This window comes from Schistocerca gregaria, chromosome 1 (assembly GCF_023897955.1).
Source record: "Schistocerca gregaria isolate iqSchGreg1 chromosome 1, iqSchGreg1.2, whole genome shotgun sequence".
Classification (NCBI taxonomy): Eukaryota; Metazoa; Arthropoda; class Insecta; order Orthoptera; family Acrididae; genus Schistocerca; species Schistocerca gregaria.
Window position 1 is genome coordinate 975,000,513 of NC_064920.1, and position 21,601 is coordinate 975,022,113.

The window sequence follows — 21,601 nt, forward strand, 5'->3', positions numbered from 1 at the left end:
GCGAGGATTGGCGTCAGGAACGGTATCCGGCCACCTGCTGTCACTAAAATTGCTTCAATTCATATAACGATCTACATCTACATCTACATTTATACTCTCTAATCCACCCAATGCTGTGTGGCGGAGGGCACTTCTCGTGCCACTGTTATTACCTCCCTTTCCTGTTCCAGTCGCGTATGGTTCGCGGGAAGAACCGTGCGCGCTACAATCTCTCTGATTTTACATTCGTGATCTTCCCGGAAGGTATAAGTAGGGAGAAGCAGTATATTCGATACCTCAAACAGAAACGCACCTTCTCGAAACCTGGACAGCAAGCTACACCGCGATGCAGAGCGCCTCTCTTGCAGAGTCTGCCACTTGAGTTTGCTAAACATCTCCGTAACGCTACACCGCTTACCAAATAACCCTGTGACGAAACGCGCCGCTCTTCTTTGGATCTTCTCTCTCTCCTCCGTCAACCCGATCTGGTACGGATCCCACACTGATGAGCAATACTCAAGTATAGGTCGAACGAGTGTTTTGTAAGCCACCTCTTTTGTTGATGGACTACATTTTCTCAAGACTCTCCCAATGAATCTCAACCTGGCACCCACCTTACCAACAATTAATTTTATATGATCATTCCACTTCAAATCGTTGCGCACGCATACTCCCAGATATTTTACAGAAGTAACTGCTACCAGTGTTTGTTCCGCTATCATAAAATCATACAATAAAGGATCCTTCTTTCTATGTATTCGTAATACATTACATTTGTCTATGTTAAGGGTCAGTTGCCACTCCCTGCACCAAGTGTCTATCCGCTGCAGATCTTCCTGCATTTCTCTACAATTTTCTAATGCTGCAACGTCTCTGTATAGTACAGCATCATCCGCGAAAAGCCGATGCCGACTCTGCAGACGAATGGGACATATTCAATAAAATAGTATTTTACGTATTAGGTCGCATCATCATAAAACACCAAAGCAACGAAATTGTCGACATTTCGACCGACTTGCTACTGTTGAACCCGAAGAGCACCGCAGCAAGTCGGTCGTTCATCGGCAATTTAGTTGCTTGGTATTTTGTAATGGCGTGCCCTAATACGTAAAATACTATTTCATTCAAAATTACGATGAACCATAATGTACCACGATGTCAAAGTCTCTACAGCTGCCCTATGATGCAATATACACTACGTTCTCGTTTTGCATTGCAGTCTGTGGTCAGTTTTGGTGTAATGAACGTACCAGATGATTCAGACATGGGTTACATTTTAAAACTAGATCTGAAGTATCCAGAAAATATCTTTGATCTTAATCGCAATCTCTCATTCTGTCAAGAGAAAATGGTGCCGCCGCCACCAGCACGCATCAACAAACCAGGAATCCTAACAAAACTGATATCCACAGTACTCTGTACGATCAAAAATTATTTCTTTCACTTTTGAAATTGAAAGTAGTGTCTGAACATTAATCTCATTCTGAGTAAAATTCGCAGGGTATTGTCTTACTGTCAAGTTCCCTGGATGAAACTGTACATCGTTATTAACGCTGAGAAAAATATGAATGCAAAACGTGATTTAGCCCTGTTAAATCGAACACCAAATTTCTCTCCTGTTTGCAGCATACCATGTTCAGACATCAAGCCTCGTGCTTCCCTTTAAATTTAATTTTGGCCCACTACTCTTTCACGAGAGATGGGACGCCATTATAGTTGAATTTAACAAAAAAAATGGCTCTGAGCACTATGGGACTTAACATCTGAGGTCATCAGTCTCCTAGAACTAAGAACTAATTAAACCTAACTAACCTAAGGACATCACACACATCCATACCAGAGGCAGGATTCGAACCTGCGACCGTAGCGGTCGCGCGGTTCCAGACTGTAGCGCCTAGAACCGCTCGGCCACGCCGGCCGCCTGAATTTAACAATTACGCAGCACAGTAAGTAAAACTTAGCTGCTTTAAATACTTCCTCTTTCTATGATACGATAACGTTGCGCTCATATCTCGTTACTTACAATGTTACCTGTCAAAGAATATTCCCGTGAAAGGTACGTTGTAGATTATATGTTAGTATACTTGACCTATGTCTATCAATAGCACATAAGCGTGATGACGGAGACGTTGTACCCTCCGTCACACTTTAATTAATAAGCTTGACCTATGTCGGTCAATAATAGTTAAGTGTGATGACAGCGGCGTTGTACACCCAGTTACACCCTAATTAAATTATAGATCTACATCTACATGGATATATGGATACTCGATGACTTTCCGTCAATTACTACGCACTGTGACCTCTCTGACAGGAAATCGCAAATCCAGTCACATAACTGAGACGTTATTCCACAAGCACGCAATTTCATTACGAGCCGCTTGTTTCGTACAGTGTCAAAAGCCTTCCGGCAATCCAGGAATATAGAATCGATCTGAAATCCCTTGCCAATAGCACTCAGCACTTCGTGTGAATAAAGAGCTAGTTGTGTTTCACAGGAACCATGTTTTCTAAACCTATGTTGACTGTGTGTCAATAGACAGCTTCCTTCGAGGTAATTCATAATGTTCGAACACAATATATCTTCTAAAATCCTACTGCATATCGACGTTAACTATATGGGCCAGTAATTTAGTGGATTACTCACATTACCTTTCTTGAACATTGGTGTGACCTGTGCAACTTGCCAGTCTTTGGGTGCGTATCTTTCATCGAGCGAACGGCTGTATATGATTGTTAGGTATGGAGCTAATGCATCAGAATACTCGGAAAGGAACCTAATTGGTATACAGTCTGGACCAGAAAACTTGTTTTTGTTAAGTGATTTGAGTTGCTTCACTACTCCGAGGATATTTACTTCTACTCATGTTGGCATCTGTTCTCTATTCGAATTCTGAAATATTTACTCCGTCTTCTTTTGTGAAGGCATTTCGGAAGGCTGTGTTTAGTAACTCTGCTTTGGCAGTACTGTCTTCGATAGTATCTCCATTGTTATCGCACAGAGAAGGCATTGATTGTTTCTTGCCGCTAACACACTTCACATGCGACCAGAATCTCTTTGGATTTTCTGCCAGATTTCTAGACAAAGTTTCGTTGTGGAAACTGTAATAAGCATCTCGCACTGAACTCCGCGCCAAATTTCGAGCTTCTGTAAAGGATCGCCAGTCTTAGGGATTTTGCGTCTGTATAAATTTGGCATGATTGTTTTGTTGTTTCTTCAACCGTGTTTCTAACCCGTTTTGTGTACCAAGGAGGATCAGCTCCGTCGTTTGTTAATTTATTTCGTATAAATCTCTCGATTGCTGCCGAGACTATTTCTTTGAATTTATATAATGATTAAGGTTTTAAATAAGTGAGACAAGTGAGGTGCTCGCTATTAGGCACGTTTGGTGGAGATACTTTACTCGATTACCATATGTGCTTAAAGTCGTAAAGGTTATCCTTAAACTTTATATACCAAACCAAGTAAATTTCCTATCATTTAATGCAATTTGCTTATAGTTAATACACATACGGACTTCATCTACATAATGCTTAGTTAGCTTACAATTACGGTTATCAGCTCAGCTGCAAAGCTCTGAGATATTTAGCTGGTCGTCGAACATATATCGGAAAGAAAGACTAGAGGTCGTAGGAGGGGGAATATTCATTGCAGTTGATAAAAATATTGTCTCTATTGAGGTGGAAGTTGAGTGTAATAGTGAAGTCTTCTGGTCAGGTATAAAAGGTGTAAGGGAATCAAAGTTAATTGTTGGATGTGTTTACCGGCCACCTGATTCTGCTGTGACAGTCCTAGAGTCATTCAAAGAAAGTCTATGCTCAATACCACGTAAATACCCAGATAATGCACTACTAGATGAAGGCGACTTTAACCTGCCGAGTATAGACTGGGATGGTTCAAAATGGTTCAAATGGCTCTGAGCGCTATGGGACTTAACATCTGTGGTCATCAGTCCCCTAGAACTTAGAACTACTTAAACCTAACTAACCTGTGGACATCACACACATCCATGCCCGAGGCAGGATTCGAATCTGCGACCGTAGCAGTCGCGCGGTTTCGGACTGAGCGCCTAGAACCGCGAGACCACCGCGGCCGGCATAGACTGGGATGTCTATGGATTCATTGCCGAGGGTGCAGGCAGACAATCATGGGAAATATTTTTGGACACGTTTTATGAAAATTGTCTTGAGTAGCCAGCTCGACAGCTCACACGCAATAGAAATTTCTTAGACCTTGTAGCTACAAATAGGCGGGACCTTATCCTCAATGTCAGTACAGAAACGGGGATAGCGCTCATGATGTTATTATAGCAACTATGATCACGAAAGTTAATAAATCAGCCAAGGAGGCTAGGAGGGAGTTTCTGCTAGATAGAGGACATAAGCAATTATTAACAGCTCACTTACACATTGAATTGGCATCACTTAGTTCCAGTAAGATGGATGTAGAGCAATTATGGGCAAATTTTAAGCAGAGTATAAATCATGGTCTGGAGAGTTACGTGCCTAGAAAGTGAATAAAGGATGTACAAGATATACCACGGTTTAACAACGAAATTCAGCGGATGCTGAAGAAGCAGAGGCTGTTGCACTGCCGATTCAAAAGGGAACGCATAAATGACAACAAGAGAAGGTTAGTAGAAATTTATGCGTCTGTGAAAAGATCTATGCGCGAAGCTTACAACTACCACCATCACACCTTAGCAAAATATCTGCAGAGAATCCGACCAATCTCTTGTCGTATGTAAAATCGCTAAGCGGGTCCAAGGCTTTCATTCAGTACCTTGTTTACCAGTCTAGTGTGGCAGTTGAAGAAATCAAAACGAAAGGCGAAGTTTTTAATTTAACGTTCAAGGTATCGTTCACACAGGAGAATCGTACAAACATACCGTCACTTGACCATCGGACAGATTCTCGTGTGGACAACATAGTAATAAACATACCTGGCGTGGAGAAACAATTGAAAGATTTGAAATCAAATAAATCACCAGATCCGGATGGAATTCCAGTTCGATTTCACAAAGAGTACTCTACGGCATTGGCTCCTTACCTAGCTTATTTATCGTGAATCTCTCGCCCGGCACCAAGTCCTAAGTGACTCCAGTATGTAATAAAGGAAAAAGAATGCACACGCAAAATTACTTAGGTTTGCTGCAGAATCCTTGAACGTGTTCTCAGTTCGAATATAATAAACTTTCTTGAGATTGAGAAGCTAATGTCCACGAATCAGCATAGCTTTAGAAAGCATCTCTCGTGCGAAACTCGGCTTGGTCCTTTCTCACGTGATTTACTGGGAACTATGGATAAAGGGCAACAGACAGATTCCATATTTCTAGATTTCCATAAAGCATTTGACACGGTGCACCGTTGCAGGCTGTTAACGAAGGTACGAGCATAGGGAACAGGTTCAGAGACATGTGAGTGGCTCGAAGACTTCTTAAATGATAGAACCCATCATGTTGTCCTCGACGGCGAGTGTTCGTCAGGGACAAGGGTAACCTCAGGAATGACCCAGGAAAGTGTGATGGGACCGCTGTCGTTCTCTATATACGTAAATGATTTGGTGGACAGGATGCGCAGCAGTCTGCGGTTGTCTACTGACAACGCCCTGGTGCACTGAAAGGTGTCAAAGATGAGTGACTGAAGGAAGATACAAGACGAAATAGATGCAATTTTCAGTTGGTGTGATGAATGGCATCTAGCCCTAAATGTGGAATAATGTAATTTAATGCGGACGAGTAGGAAGATTAAACTGTAATGTTCGGGTACAGTATTACTAGTGTCCTCTTTAACACAGTCAAGGCGTTTAAATATCTGGGAGTAACGTTGCAAAGCGATATGAGGTGGGACAAATATGTCCGAACTGTGTAGGGAAGGCGAATGGTCGACTTCGGTTTATTGGGAGAATTTTAGGAAAAAGTGGTTCATCTGCAAAGGAAACCGCATATAGGACGCTGATGCGACCTATTCTTGAGTACTGCTCAGGTGTTTGGGATCCGTACCAAGTCTGATTGAAAGAAGAGCTCTAAGCAATTCAGAGGCGGGCTGCTTGATTTGTTTCCGGTACGTTCGAACAACACGTTAGTGTTACGGAAATGTTTCGGGAACTCAGATAGGAATCCCTGGAGGGAAGTCGACGTCCTTTAAGAGAAACACTATTGAGAAAATCTAGAGAATCGCTGTTTGAAGCTGACTGCCGATAGATTCTACTGCCGCCAACGTACACTGCGCGTAAGGACCACGAAAATAAGATACGAGAAATTGGGGGTCATACGGAGGCGTACAGAGAGTCTTTTCCCTCGCTCTGTTTTCGAATGGAACAGGAGAGGAAATGACAAGTAGTGGTACAGGGTACTCGCCCCCACGCACCGTACAGTGGCTTGCCGAGTATCTATGTAGATGTAGATGTAGGTACTACGATTATCTCGTGTGGTTTAACCGTTCAAATTGGTGTTAGGTGTCAGAATGCCTTGTACCGAAGATCGAGAGCAAAAATTCCTTTCAGAAGGAAAATGTGCGTAAGCGTAACCCTTCTTGACATTAATTTGGTCGTCTGACAATTGTATTTCCAGTTCCATCGGCCGAAAAATGCCTGAAGGACGCGGCTGAGGCCAGTGTCTGAACTTTGTAGGCATGGTCTGACACATACACCATACGCCGACTCGCTTTGAGAAGGGCTAGAATGTTTACAGCTGCACTACGGGAAGAGGAACAAATGATGTATCGGACGCAGCCAAAAAAAAAGATGGAGTATTCAATATGAAACACAAATCTTTCCTAGCCATGTGGCCAAACTGTCGTGTTTGTATACGTTTTTTTTTTTTAAAGAAACAAAAATCTCAAACCTTACAGCAAACTCCGTTCTGAAATAAATAAGGAAAATAACGTAATATGATTTATAGAGGCTGCGGATCCACTTTACAAGAAGCAGTTCCTACGTCTGAGGTTCACATTTGTGAACGAATAAGCACTTTTCTCATCAGATTCTGTGAATTTCATGTTTCTTTTTAATCAGGTAATTTTCAGTACATTTAGATCTTTCATCCGCAAGGAGCCTTACGGTGTGTGGTGAAGAATAAATCATTTCACATCGTTTTGCTTTCATCATTTACATCGTATGCTTTATCGTAACAATGAAACTAACGTTTTTTCAGCAATCAATATCGTAAACAAATTACCACTACGCGAATTTCAAATACGCGAACGTAAAGCAGAAACTACTTGCAGTGTATGACAGAATACACTGAAAGAGCTGTGCGTCACAGGCATAAGGAGAATTCGATGTTCAGTCCCACTACTCTGAAAGCCGTCTTTCAGCCACCATCAAATAGTTTAATTTCACTGGATGAATGAACAAGTCTTGACGGTGTATTTCATTTTTCATCCCTGTCGGCTTTCATCTCGAATGTGTCAGAGGGATAAAGCCTTTCCAGTACCCATACTAAGGGCAACTTCCGACTTAGGCATCGATCGACACCATTCCATTAATCACTCTTTCGAAAAATTGTCTTTCAACTTGTGACGGTCGCAATCAATTCAAAGCGCTTTGAGGTCAGTATATCTTGAGTGACTTCCGAAGTCAGTGAACCACGTAAGGTCAGTCCACAGCTTTCCCTCCTATCAAAATTTGTCTCTCATATTCCTACTATGGGTTCTGCATTTGTCGGAATTCCGTCTTGAGCAATCACGGAGCGCATTACATAAAAATATTAGCATCAGAAGGAAACTGTTGGCGTTGAATCGGTAGGACAACCGATAAGCTACTTGAAAAAAATTGGCTCCGATTTTGACAAGCAAATTACTAATGCGCATGCGTAAAAATCTTTTATACTAACGAGCCCATTTACAACTGCGCTAAGTATATAGAAATGGTGGTTGGCTACCTCTGTGATCGTATTTCTTTCGTTATTTTACTATGGGTTTTCTCCTCTGTTCAGCCTAAGTTGTCCAGGGCCCTTACATTTCTATTCTTTCTTTTTTTACGTTAATTTGCATTGTTGAGCTTTAATTACAAAAAATAGTCTCTTCAAAGAAGTTATAAGATGAATATGAACAAAAGTAAGGCATAGATAATGGTATGTAGTCGAATTTATTCAGAAGATACTAAAGGAATTATATTACCTAATGAGTCATTAACATTAGACGATCAACTTTTGCTATATGGACAGCGAAGTAACTTACGATGTCCGACGTAGAGAGGACATAAAATGCAGGCTGCCAATAGCAAGAGCAGCGTCTTTTGAAGAAGTGAAATTTGCTAACATCGATTATAAATTTGTGTGTTAAGAAGTCTTCTTCAGGAGCTGTTTGTACGGAATTTAGAATTGCACGGAAATGGAACCTGAGCAATTAACAGATTCCAGATTCTTTTCAAACTATGGTAGTGTGCTGTGCGCCATATGCTTTGGTCTTAAAACGTACAGCTACCAGAGAAAAACGGATGCTGTTTTTAAACCTGGCTAGTAAAATCTAGTTGATCTACAAGCTGAAGCTCCTAAAATTAATTTTAGCCGTTGTAAAGGTGAATTAGTTATATTTAACCTTCTAAATTGGAATAATATTGTGTATATCCACAACTATAGCTAGATTTGCTTCTTTTTTCTGTTTTCAGAGACTCTAATGTCAGCTAGTGATATTTGTGGCCACAAAAATTCAAATCATGGTAATTTAAAATGTCGACCGTCATCAAAAATTTAATTAAGCGGCATTACTACTTGTGTTTCTTCTTGGCTACACCATTCTCTTTCTGGAATACTCAGCGCTTTGAAGGTGTAGTAATGACGCTAATATGCTAGAGATACTTCGTCGGCCACAGAAACATGACACCGTCACCACAGCATTCTTAATAGCGAAACAACGTAGTTTCATCTTCCACAGATTGTCTTCGTAACACACGTTGTAATGTGTAAGCTACAACAGATGACCATATTTGATTAGAATTAACACGTAGAAACGTGCTGGAAATTTACAAACTTGTGTATCATTCAAGAACTTGGAGTCCTAACAATAAACAATAAATATTCATATTCTGATTTTTTTCTCTTTTTATAGGTGGGTTATCAAATATATTGTAGACGAGAGCACCACTCTCTTAAAAAAAAAAAAAAAGAAGAAGATTCTACAGACGATTCTATTACCTATAACAATTCTGAAATTTCGTGGGTATTCTAAGCTGATGTAAATTATTGCTAAGACTTTCACCCGAAAATAAGTGTATCACGAAACTGTCGTTAGCATTCCCGAAACAGATATCTGCTGCAACCATGTCATTATAATTGCGCTCACGTTTTTACTTTCTGGTAACCAGTACAAGATCTCAAAATAGATTCGCCCCCAAAAAATATATCGCCTGAAATAATTAATGTCAATACGAAAGAAACGTTAACTCATTAATTCCACCTTCTCTGTCTTCATTGTATTCTAGTGATGAAACTATAGCAAGTATCGCTTTTCCAGTGCATGAGGGAGGGAATTATCGGTCATCAGTCCACTTTAAGAAATAGAAGTAAGGACAGAAGCCACTTGGCGTAATTCTATTGTGAAACACACAGGACGTGTAGAACTGTTCATTGACAACTTCTTTAATTAGTTCAAAAAGTAATTAATTGATAATTTTCTGAAATTTTAATTGATTAAGTGAGACAACAGAAGACTGGAAAACTCAGTAACCTGCACAAGTACTGCATATCACGCACTAGACCTAATGAAACGTGTGAAATTCATCAAGTTGTTAAAAATTCCTGAGAATTCCTAAAACTATAGCTGAACCTACAGGCAAGGCAAACATTTGTATCTTCTAAGAGTGTACGTCCTCATGCATAAAACAGAAATACTGAGTTGGCTGTACCTTTGAGCCAGGTTTTTTCTTCGTGCGAACGAGTGGAGTTTTCGAGTAATGGACTACCTGTTTTCTAACTATGGAATCACTGTATAAGAAACGTGACTCAACATCAGAATTGTTGTATTGTGCATGTGTGTTCCACAGCTGCCCCTAAACGCCTGGATGGATTTCAACCAAACTTGCTACACATTTACTATTTGAAAAGAAGCGTTTGCATGAGTAAAAACCACCTATCTCCCATAGGGCTGGGGATACAAACGGGTAACATTAAAGCATAACTCATGAATGTCTCGAGCAATTTCAACCAAATTTCTTGTATACGTGATTCATTATTTGTATTACTTGTATAAAAATAATGTGCAGGTAAAATTCATCTACCTACCACTCCTACGGGTGGATGTGGAAATAAGAAGCCGTGACACGTAAAACTATTCGACAGCGAGCGATATTAGTATCCAATCCATAGTATTTGGGGACTCTAGCGTCATTTGTGACAGTCCTGATAACGTTTCGCCTATAGGTGTCTGTGTGTGTTTTCAAGGGATGGGGTGGAGGGGGCGTGGTTGCAAAGACAGTGACATAACAGAACACCTCTGTCTGAGCAATTTCTTCCAAATTGGGCACAGGTTTCACATTCAAGCTGTAAAAAAATTACTGTGGTTCTTAGACTCCAATCTGGCACCCTAAAAAACTTGGCATTTAAATGAGTCATTTTTTGTATAAAGTGCTGTGGTAAAAGGATTCCCCCTAGGAATGGTTGTATCCGTGATCTAGGGGTAGTGTCTTTGATTAATCAAAACGTCCTCGGTCCCCGGTTCGAAACCCGCCACCGCTTAATTTCTGATTAATAATCAGCATTGGCAGCCGAAGACGTCCGCCATAACAAGTTATCCTCATTCTCCCAATGGCCTTGTCAGAGAGGGCGGACGAACCGGCAGAGGTTCAGGGCACACTCTGGGGTGGGAACCTGCCCCTGAAGTCGGAAGAATCAGCTATGATCAACGGCATGAGAATGCAGAAGGCAATGGAAACCACCGCGTACACCATGTGTCCACGGGACATGTTGTAACACCATAGCTCTAATACTCCAATTATTTATTTTGGTTTTTGGTTCATTTAATATTACATCGTTAAGCTTCTGTAAATGTTTTTGATTGAATAGATGTCACAAAATTGTATACTCTTTTCTTTGTTTAAAACTTTGATGTCATGATTTGATTCTATGCAATGTAGTGTATCTGTTCTTTGAATTCTTTGTCTCATTTGGAGGGAACAAAACTTACTGTATATGATTGTAATTTTGTGTGAATAATTTTTGGTAGAAATGTCAATATGTGCAAATGTTTTGTTTTATTTAATATATTTGATTATTGTTATGTAAACTGCTGATCCTCACTTAGGGTTCTTAGTTCTTTAGTATATAAAAGGTGTATGGTTCCCCTCGGGAACGGAACTGTGTAGCGCGCCCAAATTGTGGTTGGCCTAGGTAGAAAAGGTGAAACAAGAGTCAGTCGGGGGCGAGCCACCAGTCGGGGACGAGCTACCAAACTGTGCATTGCCATGTAAAAGATGCATATTGTGCTGGTTCCGAGAGAAGATATTTTCTGCTACTTTCCAATGCCTCGGATTGATGGAATAATAGCTGGAACGACTCTGAAATTGGTATTCATCACCGCCACCACGAAAGGCCAGAATCCAGCAATTCTGTCTGCAAATCCGCCTACCAACTTGCAGTTGCCTTCACATTGTGCAATCACTGTAAAGGAGCACTTAACACCTCTCAGGTTCCTCTCCGTTTGAACTAAAGTGATTACCGAGTGTCCCTACTGAAATAACATTAAAGACCAGTGTTTTTGCTAATTAATGCCTCCTGAACATAGTAAAAAGAAAATTAAAGTTAATAATACTTGCGGAAAGTAATTTTCCTAATAGAACTGCTTATTAATGTATTGTTGCCAACTTCAAATTAAGAGTTCGTAAGACTGAGGCTTATAAAGTTTTGCTTAGTAAATGATTACATTACTTCCTGTTGTAAATCGCAGAAGGTGAGTCAGTATCTTACACATATGTTAATTTCGTCTTTCAATGTAGTAAAAGTGGAAAACTGCAGTGTGTAACGTTATACACTCATGTTTGCTAAGTGTTTGTCTCTCTTGTGTATTGGAAATGCATATTATTATTATAACAGGATCCACAGTTTGCCGATTGTGTTAATGCTAGGTAACAAGTAATGGGAAGACCACTAATTATGAAAAACATTATTTCTTTATTCAAATGATAGTGAGAAGCAACCTGTTAGTGGATCCCAATTAATTTTCATTTTAAATAGTAAAGTAATTAACTGAGAGAGACTTAACCTATATCCAATTAATGATTCTGCTGTGAATAGTAATAATAACGTTATAAAGACCATTCAGTTGTGTAAGCCCTGAAAGTAATATTGTATTTCGGTATCTGTTATAATTTTGCAAATAGTTTGTGCTGCTCTGTTAGTTTCAATCTTACAGTAATTATATGTATGTGTCAAGAGATCACTGCACTCGCGTGTGACAAAGTATAGGTTGTGTTTATCCATTAACGTTATGAATAACTATTTTCTGGAACGAGAATGTTTATCATTCTCTTGCCTAGTTAGGCTGGCGACCGTTTTCTTTACCCGTTAAACAGTGCAGATAGGCAAAATTTTGTTTCATACTGTTCAAATATTTCCGTAATTCTGACTTTCACTCATTAGAGACGAAGCACAAGCTAGGATTAGGGAAGGATGGGGAAGGAAATCGGCCGTCCCCTTTGAGAGGAACCATCCCAGAATTTGCCTGAAATGATGTAAGGAAATCACGGAAAACCTAAATCAGGATGGCCGGACGCGGGATTGAACCAACGTCCTGCCGATTGCGAGTCCAGTGTGCTAACCACTGCGCCACCTCGCTCGGTCGTAATTGAAAGTGTCATGATGATCTCTCCAGTGGCAAAAGATTCCAGAATAGCCCACATTCGGATTTCCGGGAGGGGACTGTCAAGGGGGAGGCGACCATGAGAAAAAGACTGTACAACTAACGCAAGGATAACGTTCTACGAGTGGGGCGTGGAATGTCAGAAGCTATGTGGTAGCGAAGTTAGAAACTCTGAAAAAGGAAACGCAAATGCAGAGTCTAGATATAGTAAAGGTCAGTGACGTAAAATAGAAAGAAAACAAGGATTTATCGTCAGACGAGAATAGGAAAAAAAACACTAATAGCAGTATAAAATGGTATAACAGGAGTAAAATTCGTTATGAATAGGAAGGCAGGACAGGGAGTGTGTTACTCTGAACAGTTCAGTGACAGAGTTGTTCTTATCAGAATCGACGGCATACCGACAACGATAGTTCAGGTATACCTGCCGACATCGCAAGCTGAAGATGAAGACGTATAGAAAGTATATGAGACTAATGAAGGGTAATGCAGTACGTAAACGGAGATGAAAATCTGATAGTCATGGGGGACTATAATGCAGTTGTAGGGGAAGGAGTAGAAGAAAAGGTTAGAGGAGAATATGGGCTTGGAACAAGGAATGAGAATGATTAATTGAGTTCTGTAATAAATTTCAGCTTGTAATAGCGAATTCCCTGTTCAAAAATCACAAGAGGAGGAGGTATACATGGGAAAGGCCGGGTGATACGGGAAGCTTTCAGATGGATTACATCACGGTCAGACAGAGATTCCGAAATCATATACTGGACTGTAAGGCGCATACAGGAGCAGATACAGACTCAGATCACAATGTAGTAGTGATGAAGAGTAGGCTGAAGTTTAAGACATTAATCAGTAAGGATCAATGTGCAAAGAAGTAGGATAGTACTAAGGAATGCCGAGATACTCTTGACGTTCTCTAAGACCATAGACACAGCAATTGAAATAGCTCACTGGGAAGTACAGTTGAAGAGGAGTGGACATCTCTGAAAAGGGCCATCACAGAAGTTGGAAGGAAAAACGTAGGTACAAAGAAGTTAATGGCGAAGAAACCATGAGTAAGAGAAGAAATACTTCAGTAGATCGACAAAAGATGAAAGTAAAAAAATGTTCCGGGAAACTCAGGAATACAGAAATACAAGTCGCTGAGGAACGAAATAAATAAGAAGTGCACGGGAGCTAAGACAAAATGGCCCCATGAAAATTGTGAAGACATAGAAAAAAAATGATTGTCGGAAGTACAGACTCAGCATGCAGGAAAGTCAAAACAACCTTCGGTGACATTAAAAGCAAGGGTGGTAACATTAAGAGTGCAACGGGAATTCACTGTTAATTGCGTTAATTGCAGAGGAAAGAGCGGATACGTGGAAATAATACATTGAAAGCCTCTATGAGAGAGAAAATTTGTCTGATATGATAGAAGAAGAGACGGGAGTCGATTTAGAAGAGATAGGGGATCTAGTATTACAATCAGAACTTAAAAGAGCTTTGGAGGCCTTTAAGATCAAATAAGGAAGATGGGATGGTTAACACTCCAGCAGAATTTCTAAAATCACTGGGGGAAGTGGCAACAAAAAGACTATTCACGTTGGTGTGTAGAATGTATGAGTCTGGCAACATACCATATGCCTTTCGCAAAAATATCATCCACACAATTCCGCAGACTGCGGGATCTGGCAAGTCCGAGAATTATCGCACAATCAGCTTAACTGCTCATGTATCGAAGTTGCTGACAAGGATAATATGCAGAAGAACGTAAAAGAAATTTTTGAAATGGTAAAGGCACGATAGAGGCAATTCTGACGTTGCGGTTGGCAATGGAAGCAAGACTACAAGAAAATCAAGACACGTTCATAGGATTTATCGACCTGGAAAAAGCGTTCGAGAATGCCAAATGGTGTAACGTGTTCGAAATTCTGAGAAAAACAGGGGGTAAGCTAAAGAGAGAGACGGGTAATATACAATATGTACAAGAGCCAAGAGGGAACAATAAGAGTGGACGACCGAGACACCTTCTCGTACACCACAGCATCATCAGCAAACAGCCACACATTGCTATCTATCCTATCCCAAAGATCATTTATGTAGATAGAAAAAAACAGCGGTCCTACCACACTTCCCTGGGACACTCCAGATGATTCCCTCACCTCCGATGAACACTCACCATCGAGGACAACGGACTGGGTTCTATTACTTAAGAAGTCTTCGAGCTACTCACATATTTGGGAACCAATCCCATATGCTCGTACCTTAGTTAGGAGTCTGCGTGGGGCACCGAATCAAACGCTTTCTCGAAGTCAAAGAATATGGCATCCGTCTGATACCCTTCATCCATGGTTCGCAAGATATCATGTGAAAAAAGGGCGACTTGCGTTTCGCAGGAGCGATGCTTTCTAAAGCCGTGCTGATGCATGGACAGCAACTTCTCTGTCTCAAGGAAATTAATTATATTCGAAATGAGAGTATGTTCGAGAATCCTGCAACAAACCGATGTTAAGGATATTGGTCTGTAATTTTGAGGATCCGTCCTTCTACCCTTCTTATATACATGCGTCACCTGCGCTTTTTGCCAGTTGCTCAGGACTTAACGTTGGGCAAGAGAATCACGATAAATGCAAGCTAAGTAAGGAGCCAGTGCAGTAGAGTACTCTCTGTAAAACCGAATTGGAATCCCATCAGGACCTGGCGATTTATTTATTTTCAACCCATTCACCTGCTTCACAACCCTAGAGATGTCTATGACTATGTTCTCCATTAGGAATCTGTACCAGACTCAAACGGCGGTATGTTTGTACGATTCTCCTGCATGAAAGATTTCTCAAATGCTAAATTTAAAATTTCAGCTTTCGTTTTGCTGTCTTCCGTTGCCAGGCCAGACTGATCAGTGACTGACTGGATGGAAGCCATCGACCCGCTTACAATTTTACGTAAGACTAGAATTTCCTTGGGTTTTCATCAAGATATTTTGCTAAGGTATGACGGTGATAGTGGTTGTATACTAAGCGCATCGCTCTTTTTACAGCAGCACGAATCTCTACTAACTTTTGCCTGTCCTCATTCTCCTGATCTTTCTTGTACCGCGAGTGCAACTGTCTTTGCTTCCTGAGCATTCTCCGAATTGCGCTGTTAAACCACGGTTGGTCTTTTCTGACCGTAACCCACCTTTTCGGAACATACTTCTCCAATGCGTGATTTACAATGTGTTTAAAATTTGCCCAGACAGGGATGTAGTCTTTTGCCTCTACTGTTCAATCTGTACATTGAAGAACCAATGACGGAAATAAAAGAAAGGTTCCGGTGTGGAATTAAAATTCAAGGAGAAAGGATATCAGAGATATGATTCGCTGATGACAGTGCTATTCTGAGTGAAAGTGTAGAAGAATTACACGATCTTCCGAATTGAAAGAACAATTTAATGAGTACAGAATATGGATTGAGAGTAAACCGAAAAAAGAGGAAAGTGATGAGAAGTAGCACAAATGAGAACAGCGAGAAACTTAACATCACGACTGCTGATGGTCACGAAGTAGATGAAGTTGAGGAATTCTGCTACCTAGGCAGTAAAATAACCGATGATGGGCGGAGTAAGGAGGTCATCAAAAGCAGACTACCAAAGGCAAAAAGGTCGTTCCTGGGTAAGAAAAATCTAACATAGGCCTTAATTTGAGAGAGAAATTTCTGAGAATGTACGTTGGAAAGCAGCATTGTATGGTAATGAAACGTGGACTGTGGGAAAACCGTAACGGAAGAGAATCTAAGCAGCTAAGATGTGGTGCTGCAGACGAATGTTGAAAAATAGGGGGACTGATAAGGTAAGGAATGAGGAGGCTCTGCGCAGAATCGGAGAGGAAAGGAATATGTGGAAAAACTGATAAGGTGAAGGTACAAGATGATAGGACATCTGTTTAGATAAGGTGGAATGACTTCTATGGTACTAGAGGGAGCTGTAGAGGGAAAAAATGTAGAGGAAGAGAGAGATTGGAATGTATCCAGCAAATAATTGGGGACGTAGGTTGCAAGTGCTACTCTGAGATGGCACAAGAGAGGAATTCATGGCGGGCCACATCAAACCAGTCAGAAGACTGATGACCTAAAAAAAAAACTGACTTATACCGCTGAATGTACTAGAAAATTGCCTCGCGGGATTAGCCGAGCGGTGTAGGCGCTGCAGTCATGGACTGTGCGGCTGGTCCCGGTGGATGTTCGAGTCCTCCCTCGGGCATGGGTGTGTGTGTTTATCCTTAGGATAATTTCGGTTAAGTACTGTGTAAGCTTATGGACTGATGACCTTAGCAGTTAAGTCCCATAAGATTTCACACACATTTGAACATTTTTTTGCTAGAAAATTACATCACTGTACGACACGTAGTTCAGGAGATATGACGTCATAAACACTGAGATGCGTGAAGAACTGCCGTATAGGGCATGACTCAAATTTATTACTTCTTTGCAGCTACCCCCCCACTCACGACATGTTTAACTTTTTCATTAGAAGAGTTGTATTTCGAAGTTGGGAAGATGAAAAAGTGCTCATAGCTCTTAAGGTGCGAATTTTAGAGCACATGTTTACTGGATATTTTTTTCTTGTTTTGGTCCATACTACCAGTTCTCGAAATATGGAAAGCAAAGAGCTTGCACTAGAAGAGATTTGCTTCACAGTATTGAAGTTCAATAATTGCTCATAGCTCTTAAGGTATGCATTTCAGATCTTATCTTAGTTGACTTTTCCTTTTCGAATGATCATTCCTGTCACATCTCTGAATATTGACCATCACTTCTTAACTACTCGATCTACCTCAAAATTATAACATTGTAGGAAACATACTCGTAGTTCAGGAGATACCTCATAAACTTCAGCTCCGTGAAAACGAAACTGCAGGGCGAAAGTCTCTAGATAAGTAAGAGAAATATATGTAAAATTACATGTTAAGGGGGGTAGGACGTCAAACGGGCCAACTTCGAGCAGGAGAGACATCACAGGAGATTTTAATTTATTAAATTTATAAAAAATCGAATGATCTGTTGTATTTTAAACTTCATGTTTAGAAAAAACACAAATTTTGTAGTTAATTACCTCAGTTTTTACCACCGTTTTTAATAGATTTGGAAAAGTCTATAGTTTCATACACCTTTAAGTATGGTTTGTATGCTGTGAAAATTCATCGAACCATCTCTCTAACTTATGAAGAAAAGTGTACCTATAGCAACAAATGCAGCCATTAATAGGTGAAAAAATGTTGAAATTTCGCATGTAAAAAAATTATTTTGTTATGTTTTCAAACTTCCACTGCTATGAGTGTGAATTCTGAATCCTTCCTGGTCATGCTGACAAAGTTTTATGAATTTATTTGTAAAAGTATAGACAGCGGAAATTAAAATGTCCAGTGGTGCCTCTCCTCCTCCAAGCCGGCCCGTTTGAAGTCTTACCCCCCCCCCCTTTAAATGTATTAAATATATGTTAAATATATTTTAGATGGGCGCACTCAGGCATGTATAAAACGATTTCAATCAAATTTGGTATATATTTTTCTTATGATCTCGAGAAAAATACTGTGGGGGTAAGAACCACCACCATTCTATTGGGGTGGAGGTGAAACGTGGAGAGAAGATATGGACAAACAGAGTGCTGATGGAGGAGATAGACGAAGATAGGAAGAGAGAAGGAAATGGAAAGAGATAGGGGGAGGGGGAGGGGAGAGATGGACAGAGGAGAGAGGAGGAGATGGACAGAGAATGGGAAGAGAAGCAGATGCAGTGGGGGGGGGGGGAGACGGATAGAAAGAGGGGGGAAGGGAAGATGGTGTGGGAGGGGGGGAACAGAGGAGATAGACAGAGAGATGAATGAGAAGGAGATGGACAAACAGAGGACAGAGGAGATGAACGGCGAGAGGGATAAGGAGGAGATGGGAATGGAGGAGCAAGAGCTGGACAGAAAGAGAGGGAGGAGGAGATGAATAAAGAGAGGGGGAGAAGTAGATGGAATTAGAGTGGGGGTGAGGGCAAGGAGGAGAGAGACAGAGGAAGAGGAAGCAGATGGCCGGAATGGCAGGAGATGGCAAGAAGCAGATGGTCAGAGCGAGAGGTAGGAACAGGGGGGAAGAGGAGATGGACTAATAGAAAACCGGAATAACTACGTACCGAGCAAAGCCGGATTCTCAGATAGTATAAAATAAAGAAGTTTGTTCAGTACAACGGCGGAAATATCATTCAAGCAGAGAGAAAGGTGAAACTTCCTGGCAGATTAAAACTGTGTGCCGGACCGAGACTCGAACTCGGGACCTTTGCCTTTCGCGGGCAAGTGCTTTACCATCTGAGTTACCCAAGCACGACTCACGCCCCGTCCTCACAGCTTTACTTCTGCCAGAACCTCTCTCCTACCTTCCAAACTTTACAGCAGCTCTCCTGCGAACCTTGCAGAACTAGCACTCCTGAAAGACAGGGTATTGCGGAGACATGGCTTAGCCACAGCCTGGGGGATGTTTTCAGAATGAAATTTTCACTGACAGAAGTAAAGCTGTGAGGACGGGGCGTGAGTCGTGCTTGGGTAACTCAGATGGTAGAGTACTTGCCCGCGAAAGGCAAAGGTCCCGAGTTCGTGTCTCGGTCCGGCTCACAGTTTTAATCCGTCAGGAAGTTTCATATCAACGCACACTCCGCTGCAGAGTGAAAATCTGATTCTGGAGAGAGAAAGGTGTTTGTAGCGACGCGCTTGTAAGCTACTGTGACAGTGGGACTGACGTCGTCGCTGTTGTTGCAGCGGCCGGCGGCGGCGGACGCGGAGGAGTGCCCGGACTCGGCGACGTGCCCGGCGTGCCGCGTCACCATCCACCGGCTGCGGCCGGACGCGGGGCCCTGCCCCTTCTGCGGACGGCCCTACCCGCACGCCCAGCAGCCGGCCGTCGGCGGCGGGGGCGGAGGCGGGGGCGGAGGCAGAGCCAGGGGGCAGCGAGCCGCCTCGGACCCGGGACCGCCCGCGCTGCGACTCCCCGCCATCGTGAGTGCGGCTAGGCTCTCTTCTTCCCTCACATTGTCATGTTCGAGACTTTTTATTTATTTATTTATCGTATGGCTTTACAAGTGCAAGTGCGGTATTGACATCGTAAATTTACATAACATAACATATAAATACAAATATACATATACACACATGTTGTTGTTGTTGAGGTCTTCAGTCCTGAGACTGGTTTGATGCAGCTCTCCATGCTACTCTATCCTGTGCAAGCTTCTTCATCTCCCAGTACCTACTGCAGCCTACATGTTTCTGAATCTGCTTACTGTATTCGTCTCTTGGTCTCCCTCTACGATTTTTACCCTCCACGATACCCTTCAATACTAAATTAGTGATCCCTCGATGTCTCAGAACATGTCCTACCAACCAACCTAACCAAGTATTAGCTATGATTAAGTTATGCTCTGTGCAAAATTCTACGAGACGGCTTCCTCTTTCATTTATTAGCCCCAATCCATATTCACCTACTATGTTTCCGTCTCTCCCTTTTCCTACTCTCGAATTCCAGTCACCCATAACAATTAAATTTTCGTCTCCCTTCACTGCCTGAATAATTTTTTTATCTCATAATACATTTCATCAATTTCTTCGTCATCTGCAGAGCTAGTTGGCATATAAACTTGTACTACTTTAGTAGGCGTGGGCTTCGTGTCTATCTTGGCCACCATAATGCGTTCACTCTGCTTTTTGTAGTAGCTTACCCGTACCCCTATTTTTTTTATTCATTATTAAACCTACTCCTGCATCACACCTATTTGATTTAGTATTTATAACCCTGTATTCACCTGACCAGAGGTCTTGTTCCTGCTGCCATCGAACGTCACTAATTCCCACTATATCTAACTTTAACCTATCCATTTCCCATTTTCTAATCTACCTGCCTGATTAAGGGATCTGACATTCCACGGTCCAATCCGTAGAAAGCCAGTTTTCTGTCTCCTGATAACAACGTCCTCTTCAGTAGTCCCCGCCCGGAGATCCTGATGGGGGACTATTTTACCTCCGGAATATTTTACCCAAGAGGACACCATCATCATTTAACCATACAGTAAAGCTGCATGCTCTCGGGAAAAATTACGGCTGTAGTTTCCCCTTGCTTTCAGCCGTTCACAGTACCAGTACAGCAAGGCCAATTTGGTTAGTGTTACAAGGCCACATCAGTCAATCATCCAAACTGTTTCCCCTGCAACTACTGAAAAGGCTGCTGTCCCTCTACAGGAACCACACTTTGTCTGGCCTCTCAACAGATACCCGTCCGTTGTGGTTGCAGCTACGGTACGGCTATCTGTATCGTTGAGGCACGTAAGCCTCCCCACCAACGGCAAGGTCCATGCTTCATGGGGGGAGGATACACAGATACATACATACACACATACCAAATAATATAAACAGAACAAACACCAGTCATTATTAAATCTTATCAAAGTTGAAATATAAGCACAGCACAGCACCTGGTGCTACAGAAGAATGCTAAAGGTTAGATGGGTGGGTAACTAATGAGGAGGTACTGAATAGTCTTGGGGAGAAGAGAAGTTTGTGGCACAATTTGACTAGAAGAAGGGATTGGTTGATAGGACATGTTCTGAAGCATCAAGGGATCACCCATTTAGTATTGGAGGGTAGCGTGGATGGTAAAAATCGTAGAAGGAGACCGGATGAATACACTAAGCGGATTCAGAAGGATGTAGGTTGCAGTAGGTACTGGGAGATGAAGAAGCTTGCACAGGATAGAGTAGCATGGAGAGCTGCATCAAACCAGTCTCAGGGCTGAAGACCACAACAACAACAACAACAAGCACAGCTACAATTCGTTAAAAAGTT

At 41.6% G+C, this 21,601-nt stretch overlaps 1 protein-coding gene across 1 annotated transcript in view; it reads left to right on the forward strand.

Moving 5' to 3' along the window:
- LOC126311099 (probable E3 ubiquitin-protein ligase HECTD2) overlaps positions 1-21,601 on the forward strand; it is a 418,213-nt gene that overhangs the window by 69,782 nt on the left and 326,830 nt on the right. Inside the window, exon 2 of the mRNA XM_049992125.1 lies at positions 19,529-19,765. Coding sequence (XP_049848082.1) covers positions 19,529-19,765 — 237 coding nt within the window. The remainder of the gene's footprint in view (positions 1-19,528; positions 19,766-21,601) is intronic.